Consider the following 12,111-nt stretch of genomic DNA (forward strand, 5'->3'; position numbering starts at 1 on the left):
ATAACATTAGCCTTGACATTCTGTCATACGGTCATGAGTGACATTCTGATCACGAATTAGATTACAAATGTTTAGCGGAGAATGAATAATTTATGATTATAACGACAACAGCATTCGTAAAAGATGAATTTATGGCAACTAGTGACTATATGAAATTGATGAGACTTTTTCTGGGTACTAAATACTCATAGATTTTTAATATAGTGTGTGTATTTTTATGTTATGGTAGCACAGCTCAGCCATTCAGCCAAAATAATCTTTGTTAGACAAATGGTTTCGTTCTCAGATCGGGCATCATCAGCTTACTTGTTGGTCTGGTATAACTAACTGAACTACAAAAGATTACTACCACTGCCAACGAACATGTTGTGCCCTGTTAAATATGTAACCTGACGATGGCCGGTTTCGGACTGGAGCAGGCGATTTCGTGATTATGTTACAAAGCTTCGAGAATGATGCGGAACGTGAAATGTATCATCTTTTGATGAGGAACCTTGGTCCGGAAAAGATCAAGTGGAAAGTTATAAACAGAGATCTTTCTGATAGCTCTGAAGTGGTACTACTCTTCTTAAATCTCTTTGCTTTCCACATTTTTGGAGGTGGTAGTGTGAACCAACACAAGGAAAAAATGCATCCACAACTGATCTGCAACATGTTCATTGTAGACAAATCTGCCACAGTGGTAAAATTTTCCTCAGATTTGTGTGAAATCTAAAGTTAAACAAAAAAATGTTGAAATTAACAAGATAATGAAATGATTAAAAATTAGTATACCTAATAGTAGGAGGACGTTACATTCAGGCCGAAAGGACTAGTAGGCAAACAACTTACTTGTCCTACTAGGCTATTTGTAACTATCTCATTACTTTCTAAGTTTTAATGTCTTTAAATTTTTAATTGTTTAATCGTGTAGGTTACAATTATTGTGTTACTTTAGATTTCAAATACACCTGAGACATCGAAAACGTTGTAGTATACATGTACTTCTGTAGTTTAAAACTTCCTTCACTAAAAGTATTTTACAATTGTGGCGGATTTAATTACCGGTACAACAAAGAATTTTCCAGTAAACTTGGGCTCTAAATTACATACCTGAGAATTATTAGCACTTGTTCATTGGAAAAGATGTGTTTTACAGCAAAGATGAAAAAGAGCTCATATCTCTTAAAGTATGAACTTGTAGGCTCGTGTTTATTGCACTTTTTTTTTTTTTTTTTTTTTTTTGCTTTGGTCCATGTGACCTCCTCCGAAAGCAATAGCAAAGAGCTTGCAGTAGGAGATGTCTACTGTTATAGGTATCAGAAAGATTTTAATTTACAACTTTCAACTCAGTAGATTCCTTACCAGCGTCCCTTACCTCAAATCGTTACATTTACTCTTATCTATCGTCCCTGAAAGTTTTTAATATCATCACGGAACCACGCTGGAGATTATTTCGTCCGAGCAGCTGGTTAACATTTAAAAAGCGTTAATAACTGCTTACTAAAATCAGTTACTCCTGTACTCATTTCAACTGTCGTAGGAAAGATTTGAAGCATTCGAGAGCCATGAATTACGTAATAATTGTGTCTGTTGCAGAACGAAGTGATACGTTTCGTGAAAATAAAATTGTTGCTGTGAATATAGTGTTGATCTTTGTTAATGTGATGTAGGTAGATCATATAATGAGAAGTCTACAGTTCTGTGATGGATTCGTGTCACTAATCGTTCACACAGTTTTCTCGCACCTTATCAAGAACGTACCTGCCACTTGGATCTCTGGCGTGCCGAGTGTTGGGGCTGCAAACCCTATTGATGGGCTTAGAGCCAGGGTTGGCCAATCCATCATATACGTCCACAGAAGACTGGCAGGAAGGGGACCTGAAAGAGACCGTGCTTATTCTAAGAACGTGAAATATAGACATGCTAAAATAGACAGCTTATCAGTTGCCTCTGTTGTTTAAGTGGTACACTCATTTACGCAAGTAAGATATCTTCTATATCTACCAAGAACAACAATGTGTCAGAGCCACAGCAAATACTGACTATATATGTAATCAACTAGTTGGTAAATTTGATCACGGCTAACAGTCAGTAATAATTGGACTCGGAGGTGTATGGTGCCTGTAGGGCCATTCCATGAAAATGGTCTAGATTCCGGGAGAGAGGAAACCTTCAGTAGCAGTACATGCTAGGTCTATCTCATTCTGCAACTGTGCACCCGAATCGTTATGTTAAGAGCCCAGTTACGTCCATCTGACCTGGCTAGAGACCTCACGACATGGTGAGTCTGCATTGCAAGATAATCATGTGCTATAGTAGGAGCAGACTATTATTATAATTTATTTTCCAGCTTTCCGGGACGAGTACATTATGTAGGGATGGTATTTTTCTATCAGTGTAGGAATTTTCTTGTCGCTTTTCCTGCTTCGGTGGCGATGGTATTTTTCCATCAGTGTAGGAATTTTCTTGTCACGCATATGAACTGTGTTTCATCCTGAAGTTCATGAGCCTTCGTACAGCGCGAAATCTACATGTTCATTCGTACTCCGATAGTCACCTGACGGTGTCTAGTAGAGGGTATTTCTGATATCACTAACTGATCGCCACTTCCCTGTTCCACTTGCTAATAGTGTGTGGGAAGAAGGTTTGTGACATCCTATATTAGCTCTAATGTTTTGAAATTTCTCGTTTAGATTGATGTCGAAGGAAGTAATACGTTTTCCTACTCTTTCCCGAAAGTAATCTCCCGAAATTTCTGTAGTAATCCTCTTCTTGATGCACAACGTCTCTTTTATATCGTCTGCAACTGAAGTTTGATGAGCATTTCTGTAATGCTATGAACTGATCAAACGATCCAGTAACGAAACGCAACAGTCTTCATTGGATCGTCTCTATCTCTCCTGTCAGACTCACCAGCCTAGAGTCCCAGATTGATGAACAATACTGAGGAAGCAGTTGAAAACTATCAGACTACTAACATGGATGAGTTAATTTTCGTCAGTGGATTTCTTTTCCTACTAACGCGAAGTAACATTAACGATCAGGTTCAATTGCTAGAGCTTGCACGATTCAACATTTATTTATAGGTCATTCTGACAATAGATACAGCCTTCCGGCGTTGTTACTTTCTTATATAGAACGCATCCTCAGCGAATAATGTTAAAGAACTTCCGACTTTTACTACTAGATCATTTACACTGAGGTTGCAGAAATCGTGAAATAGCGATATACACATATACATATGACAGTAGTGTCGCGTGTACATGGACAAAAGGGCAGTGCATTGCCGGTCTTATCATTTGTACTCAGTAGATTCATGTGAAAAGGTTTCCAACGTGATGAGGGCCACACGACGGGAATTAACAGACATTTAATACGGAATATTAGTGGGAGCTAGATATAAGTGACGTTCCATTTAGGAACGTTAGGGAATTCGCTATTTCGAAATCCACTGTGTTAGCAGTGTGCCCAGAATATCAGATTTCAGGTATTATCTTTCAGCACAGACAATGCAGTGGCCAATGGTCTTCACCTAGCGACCGAGAGAAACGGCATTTGAGTAAAGTTATCAGCGCTAGTCAACGAGCAGTCCTGTGTTAAATCAGCGCAGAGGTCAATGTGGGACGTGAGACGAACATGTCCGTTAGGGCAGTGCGGCGAGTTTTGGCGTTAATGGGCTATGGCGGCAGACGACCGAAGTGAGTGCCTTCGGAAACAATACGACATCCACTGTACCGCCTCTCCTGGGCTCGTAATCGTACCGTTTGGACCACAGACAACTGGACAACCGTGATCTGGTTAGTTGAGTCCCTATTCCTTAACAGCTCATGGTAGGTTTTGAGTGTCGCGCAGGCCACACGAAGCGATGAACACTAGTTAGCAACAAGTAAGGCACTGTGCAAGGTGGTAGTGGTTCCATAATAGGTATGGGCTGTGTTTACATAGAGTGGACTGGGCCTTCTGGTCCAACCGAACTAATAATTGATCGAAGATGGTTATGCTTGGCTACTTCATGTTCTCGAACAACGATGGAATGTTTATGGGTGATAATGAGCATGCCACGGGGCCACTCTTGTTCGTGATTGGTCTGAAGGATATTCTGGATATTTCGAGTGAATGATTTGGCACCAGGATCACCCAACATGAATCGCATCCAATATTTATGGGATGCAATAGGGAGGATAGTTCGTACACAAACTCCTCCACTGGCAATTATGGACGGCTGTAGAGGCAGCATGGTTCAATATTTCTGCAGCGGACTTGGTACGACTTGTTGAGTTCATGTGATGTAAAGCTGCTTCTCTAGGCCGAAGCAGAAGGAGTCACGTACTTGCCGGTTTCCCTTGACTTTTCTCAGCTCAGTGTATATTCATTGCAAATAATAAAGGTCCTATCTCGTTTCCTAGCGGTATTCAGGAAATTACCTTTACAGCTGTCGATTTTGTTCCGGTAATATGGAAGTGCTGAGTTCTGTCTGCAAGTGAGTCTTGAATCCAGTCGCAGATCCCGTCCGAAACTTGGTAGGCTCGTAATTGTCTCACTAAACGGCTGTGCGGAAAGATGTAAAATGCCTTCCAGAAATCAAGGGACTCGGAGGCAATCGGATTACCATTGTCTGCGGCGCTGTATATCGCATGGATGAACAGAGGGAGCTAAATTTCGTAAGATCTCTGTTAGTCGAAAACACGGCAATTTTTATAAGCGTGATTTTCCTTCTAGAAAAAGTCGTAATTTTGAGCGTAAAATATGTTCCATAATTGTACTGCAGACTGACGACAGCTACGTAGCCATACATAAATTTGCTACAAAATGCTGAGGGACTTGCAGACATTTGGCTATTCCATGGAATCACCCACAACTAACGGGATTTAGGAGTTTCTATTCGGAGAGATTTAAGGGGGAACAGTCACACAAAAATAACCACATGGAAGGCAATTGCTACAGTCAGATTTATTGGAAGAATCCAGAGAAAATGTAATTAGCGCAAGGAAGGGTTCGTTTACAAGACCATCGTTCTATTAACCATATAGTTCGACAATATAGGATCGTTCCGAAGTTAAATTCACGAAAAAGATAAAACGGAATCAACAATGCGAGACGTTACAAGAGAGACGACGTGCTTCAAAGAAATCCTTAAAAATTTACTGGAGCACGCCTTTGGACAAAAGTCAACAAACATGCATTTTCCTTGGAAATACGCCTCGCGTTTTCACAACGCTAAAATTAAAAAACTTCGGCCTCACACGGAAGTGCGTCCTCCACTACAGACTGCAAAGTGGCTTGCAGCCAGAGAAACTTTCAGTGCGCACAACATCCCCTTGCTAATGGTGTTGGGTGGATACGACTATACGGAATATCTGCGTCGGTATGTGACTTTTTTAATATGTGGATCAATAATGACAATGCCTATAAAAACAAGAAATGAGCCGGTTGTAGTAGATTAGAACGTAAGTGGGGAATGTCTTTAGCAAGCTGCACTGTGGAAGTATTTAGAGATAATACTAAGAAACGATATGAAACAGGATGACCACACGTCAGTATCAGGGGCCGCCCGTTGCGGCCGTGCGGTTCTAGGCGCTTCAGTCTGGAACCGCGTGACCCCTACGGTCGCAGGTTCTAATCCCCTGCCTCGGGCATGGATGTGTGTGTTGTCCTTAGGTTAGTTAGGTTTAAGTAGTTCTAAATACAAGGGGACTGATGACCTCAGGTGTTAAGTCCCATAGTGCTCAGAGCCATTTGAACCATTTGAATTAGTACCAGGAAAGGTGAATCTACATTGGCGGTTCAAATATAACAATTAACAGTATTAAGGAAGGTGAATATACACCTGAAGAACGCTTGTATCAAGCGAGTAACGAAAGCACAATAAGGTGATATAATATTCTTAAGCCTGCAGCTGTATACAGTGGTTAAACGCCCTCGAGCTCAAAAATGGTTCAAATGGCTCTGCGCACTACGGGACTTAACATCTGAGGTCATCAGTTGCCTAGAACTTTAGTTCAACCTAACTAACCTAAGGACATCACACACATCATGCCCGAGGTAGGATTCGAACCTGCGACCGTAGCAGTCGCAAGTGTCTGGACTGAAGCGCCAAGAACCGCTCGGCCCCACGAGCATTCAGCCGAATTCTCCTCTACTATTGCCAAGTGGTGACTGTCGTGTAATTGATGTCGCCGTCCTTAAGTAGTATTGCTACTACTTGTGACGTCAGCCGTGCTCAGTCTGAAGTATGCATGGTAACTAACTGGGTGCTCGGACTTATCCATGTAGGTATAGAGTTCAATTTTCTGTCAGTCCATCTCCCCCTCTCTCCGTACGTCTCATTTTGCCCATCTCTTGCTACACCCTCCCTCCGTACACCTCTTACACCTTCCCTAGTACTCTTTTTCCACCTCCTCCTGATCCCTCTGTCCATTGTTTCTTCTAATCTCGCTGTTTATCTGCTTCTCCTCATCTCTGTCCATATGCTCCTTTTTCCTCCGTCCGTCTCCTCCTCCCTTATGGAAGTGCTCTCGTCATTCCTTACTGTCTCCTCCTCTAGGTCCTTCTCCAGCTTATCTTTGTTAATATTCTTCTCCCTCTCTCTATCTTGTTCCTTATAGTGGGTCACCCTCCTCTAGAATTGCCTTTTCTTTATAGGAATAACCAATACCATGTATACTATCGATTATTGCATAGCTTAAAATTATCTCAGCTGTTTCACTAAAATAATTCATGATTTTCTATACAATTTGTTATATTTCAGGCTAAAATGTAAAAAAGAAATTAATGTGTTACAATCCATTAAAATTACTATTCTTTTAAAAGTAATTGAAATTACAAAATCTGTGGCATACTTCAAATTCACATTATTAATTGCGTAGTCTAATGCTAATTATTATATTTAATTTTGGTCTAATTTATAAAGATATATCTTAGCGACGATTATTGTTTGGTAAATAAAATTTCAAGTTCTTTTGGTTTGTAAAGTCCTTAGAATATTGAGAATACCGCAGAATGTAGGTAAAGATACGTATGCCTCAGTTGAAACTAGAAGTTTTGCTAACTTGCCAATAAAAATTTAATTTTTGGTGTGACAGAAGTGAAAATTGTAAAGTCGGTGTGATTTAGAAGAGTGGGATAAAAGAAAAAGATATTCATAGCAAGAGGCAAATCTTCACTAGTTATTTCGTCTTCAGGAAGCCAGGAAGTTTAATGAAAATAGCAGCTGCTCAGATGCACCCCTAGACACAACAAGATTTACAGCCAGCAGTACCACAACAACAAGGTAATCAAGATAAGTAAAAAGGTCTTCTTTTGTATACATCACTCCTCTCCAGGCTTTCAAAATTTGTGCAAGTAAAGGGAATTTTAATAGTGATGTGTGGGAGGGTAAGATTACATCCTCTCTTCCTCATTGCTTGTAAGCCCACCTTCTCCCCGTCGCTCTGTACATCTTCGCAGCTCCCGACTGTGCGTCCTCCTTTTCCCTTTCTGTTCACCTCCTTTTTTGTTTCCATCACCTCCTTTCCTCTCTCTGTCAGTCCATTTGCTCTCCCCTTGCCTTACCATGTTGCCAGCCCAACCACAGTAGGAGGTTTTCTTGTCTTACCCCAAAGGCATTTCTTTCCTGATAGTAATATGTACAGGAAGGCTTTCCCGGTGTAATAAGCATTGAGGATTTTCAAGAATAGGCGTACCAACTTTGGTTGTACTCTATCCGAGGGTTTGGGAGAAATTTTCCACTCAAGAATTTTCCCGCGTGGCCAATTTCGCACTGTAGGTTTGATTTCATGCAGCTCAATGTTTATGACGTGATGTCTCCTAAACTGTGTGTCGTACAATGATATAATCTTGCAGGTACACTCAGTGGTATATGCGAATACTGTCTGAAAATGCGTTGCTAATAGCGTTAGTAGTTAAAAGGTCATGCCTGAAGTGACAGTTTTACTGCATAGATAGCGAAACTGTAGTAAGAGAGAGACCATTTTCCTTTCATCATTTCCTTAGCGAGTAAAAAGCCTGGTAAATTTTTTAGATAATGTGAAGTAGGATGCAACCCACTAAGTGGTCTCATTCTCAAATACTCGAGAATATGATCTGGCTATTACAGCGTCGTGAGATACGCTTCTGTTCCACCCGCACCCCACACTTTGTGAGGTAGGTGTTGCTTTCCAGACAATATAAGTGATGTGTGTCCCACGTTTGACTGATACCGTTCCAGTGGATTAGGAAGAGATGCCGAACGTACGTACATGCATACGTACATACACTTTTATAAAATGTATGGATGGCGCGCCCACTGCTTCAGTTTCTATATTCCAGTGGCCCGGTCTCAAGCTGTATTTAGATCCAAACCATTGTCTTAGTGAATGTCACACCTGTAGGAAAGTTCTAGCAAAATGCAAGAGTTTCAAAGGAAGTCTCATGCAAGAACATAGTGTATTGTAAGTTCGTATGCTTACCTAGCCAGTTGGGCATTAAGTCGACTCATTACGAAACGCTGATACAACTAAAGTACCGACGCTTCAGCTAACCAGCAGTTAGTTAACCTGTAGAGATCTCCTGCAGAGTCAGTCGAAACGTCGGCATTTTACTTTTTTCAGAATTTCGCAATGATGCGGCATAATGCCCAAAATGATTTTCCTCATATCTTGAGCACTGTTCCAGTGTTAGGACTCCTCATCGCAGTGGTTTTCATCCTGCGGACAGTTGCCCACTGAGGGGTAAAATTAACTTATGTTATGGGTAGCAACCAAAGGTTCTCTTGTGTCTCAAGCACGAAACTAATTTTGAAAAGTTATTATTATTATTATTATTATTATTATTATTATTATTATTATCATACATATTGTAAGATTTTAATATTGATTACATGAGACTAATAATTATTCATTTTAAATATTATCATTAACGCATGACACGATGCAGTGGAGAGTATACAGCAGCTAGTTAAGCGAATGGATAAACACAATCTTCGTCAAATATCTACTCATTACACTCGTACTTTGAACTGTGCATCTATAATAAAAGTGAGACGAGTAAAAAATGCTAAATACTTCATGGAAATTTCTTCTCGAAGTTGTAGATAGCTCCTATGATCAATAGTCACACCAAAGCATTAGCCTTCACTGTTGACAAGTTCATAAGTAAGGAGTCCTGTAATCAAGTAATTTACAAACTGTAAATCTGGTGCTCACGCTTTCACTTTGTCGATTTTAAATTGAGGTGCAGGAATGGTGAAGCAACTGTCACTAGGGACAGGAGTAATTCAGAGGAAGCGTGATTTTCTAACACGTGGCTACCCTCACTGTGGATAGTTAGCTTTCTTTTCTGAGAAGGAATTTTAGCTACCATTCACGATGTATAGGGAATTGATTCATAATTCATTCTGGCATACACACACCACTAGAACACAGTACATAGAAAAGCGAATGACATTCAAGATTTATGAAGTGAAAGTAGATATTTGACTATGATAGCAAAGAAAACAAAGACAAGGAACTGAATGGATTTGGAACATTACTTACCGACTGAAAAGTAAATACCATTCACCTTTCGGCTTTTTAAAAATAAGTGTGTTCAAATAAAATTTGATTTCATTCTTAAGTTTATTTAGGCGCTAATGTTTGTGATAGTGATGTGTACTAGCTAATAATGATTGCACTCGAGGGTAATGGTCTTAGAAAACTTGTAAACAACTGGCTTATCGAATAGGCAAGAAAATAGAGGTAGAAATAAATTGAAGACATCCTGCCGAGATAGTACCAGAACGGTATAAGCCATAGCCGCATATCAAAGTGTGGCAGGCATAGACATCATGAGAGCTAGAGAGATTAGGTGCGTTTAGAAGCATATTGACAGCAATTTTTCCCTTACTCAGCAAGCGAATGTAACAAGTCAGCAAATCGACATTACTGTTGTACAGTCTCTCTCGTCCACATGCTGTGAAGCGGCTAATTAGGCGCACATCAGAGTACATGTCATTGAGGCCCTGACCCATACCCAACACAAAATAGGCATTTGAAGTAAAAGCTTTTATATTCCACCTCTATATGTATTTCTCAGCTTACTCACGGACGAAAACTAAAAATATCGATAACTACTGGACAGGCTAGAAATTACAAGCTATGTGTAACACAGGATCTCACCATTATCTTACGTGACTACTTGACCTACGTCGATTACGTCTGCGACATGAATACCTGGAGAGACCATTCGAGCCAGGAAAGGCATTAGTTCACAGTTTGACCAAATCTGCTACCAACAAAAACTCCGACGCCCTTTGTAAGTCCACAGATAGAACTGGCAGACCACCAGAAGTCGAGTAAGGCAGAGCAGAAGTGGACATACTTTCCACTAACAATAGAATAACAGAAAGACTAACTACCCAAAACTACATGGAAATGATAGACGGCACTCCTACCGCCTGTCAAAGCACTCTTATAGTCATAATCAGAGTTCCTTTATTCTTAATAGTGGTGCCATTTGAAATACTGATAACATCAAGTTCACAGTACGATTTTATATTGAGTGTATTATGTCTTCATGAAATTTGTGAATGTTTGTTCTCATTGTAATTCTTGGATCGACTCCATGACCCTATAACTTCTCTAACTTTCTACTTATAATTTACAGTTACTTTACTGCTCTGTGCTGCAATTCCGTGGTAGTTGCGGTAGAGCGATGTAGTAAACACTACTGTATACAGGTCTTTATTATTGTTTTACAACATTTTACGTTTTTTGTTATTGTTAATATCGTAAACATCTGCGCCACATTAGACAGGTGTCTGCAGCAATATAGCCCAGGGACGTGATATTGACTGGGGATAATACACGTGTGGGGTTCTCAAAGGTTTAAATTTAAAGTCACTACTGTTCCTTGTATCCGTAAACGATCTTCCGTCTAATATAAAACAAGCAGAATTCGTTCTTTTTGCTGATGCAACTAGAGTTGTAATCAGTCGAAGCATGCATACACAAATAGAAGAAATAGTAAACAGAGTTCTTAAAAGTATCATTGACTGGTTTTCTGCGATCGACCTCATCCTCAGTTTTAAAAAGGCTGCAACATATCCAGTTTTGCACATTTAGGGGTGCTACATTAATGGTAAGTTTTACGTCTGGTAGAGAAATAATAAATAGTGTATAAACTTCCAACTTCTTAGGGGTCAATACGGACGAAAATTTAAACTGGAAGAAAACACATTTACGAACTCATAAAAAACTTAGTTTAATCACATTCAGATTCAAATCATTGGAAATATTGGGTTTAGACAAATCAGTAAGTTGACATATTCTTCATATTTTCATTCAATACTCCCATATGGATTAATTATCTGGGGTAATTCATCTTTAAGAAAGAAAGTCTTAATTGAGCAAAAAGCTGCTGTAGAATAACGTGCAGTGCTGATTCACGATCATCTTGTAGACATCTATTTAAGTAGTTGGGTAGCCTGACTACTGCTTCAGGGTATATTCATTCTCACATGACGGTTGTTGTAAATCATTCATAACAGTTCAAAAAGAACAATGGTGCACATAATCACAATGCCCGAAGGAAAAATGTCATTCATTACTCCACAATAAGGTTATCTTAAGAAGAAAAAGAGGCGCACAATTCAGCAACAAAGATTTTTGATCACTTACCCGCCGATATAAAATGTCTAGCAGACAGCAAAGCAAACTCTGAAAAAAAAATCTCAGAAAGTTAGTTCTTGATGTTTCCTCCTACTCTGTAGAAAAACGCCTATTACTGAAATGTGTAAAAGGTGATGGATAGGAATTACTAACTCAAATCTGTGTATGTCTTTTCTTCATTTGGAAAAAAATATCATGGAAGTGTTTGTCCAAATTAATTTGAGATGTGAATGTAAAATGACTCGTACCACATCGTTACACTCTATCGTGCTGAATGATTCCTGGAACTTGTAACTAAGTATCTAACGAATTTACGATGAAATTTCAACTACTTTCGAAGACATTAAAGATAGTATTACACGAGCTTTTTCTGCTATCAGTTCAGATGAAATTCAAACACTGTGTTGCCCACATCCAATAGTTTTGCACCATGTATGACTAAAATGGCCACTATTTTGAACACGTATTATAACAACGTTATCTGATGTCATTAAATTACTTACAG

General features: G+C 39.5%; 1 protein-coding gene across 1 annotated transcript in view; it reads right to left on the reverse strand.

Annotated features, from left to right (window-relative positions):
* Window positions 1–12,111, reverse strand: part of LOC126272741 (uncharacterized) — a 453,259-nt gene that overhangs the window by 68,242 nt on the left and 372,906 nt on the right. The window contains exon 11 of the mRNA XM_049975798.1: window positions 1,744–1,860. Within this exon, the coding sequence (XP_049831755.1) occupies window positions 1,744–1,860 (117 nt within the window). The remainder of the gene's footprint in view (window positions 1–1,743; window positions 1,861–12,111) is intronic.

The sequence above is a fragment of the Schistocerca gregaria genome, chromosome 5, assembly GCF_023897955.1.
Source record: "Schistocerca gregaria isolate iqSchGreg1 chromosome 5, iqSchGreg1.2, whole genome shotgun sequence".
Lineage (NCBI taxonomy): Eukaryota > Metazoa > Arthropoda > Insecta > Orthoptera > Acrididae > Schistocerca > Schistocerca gregaria.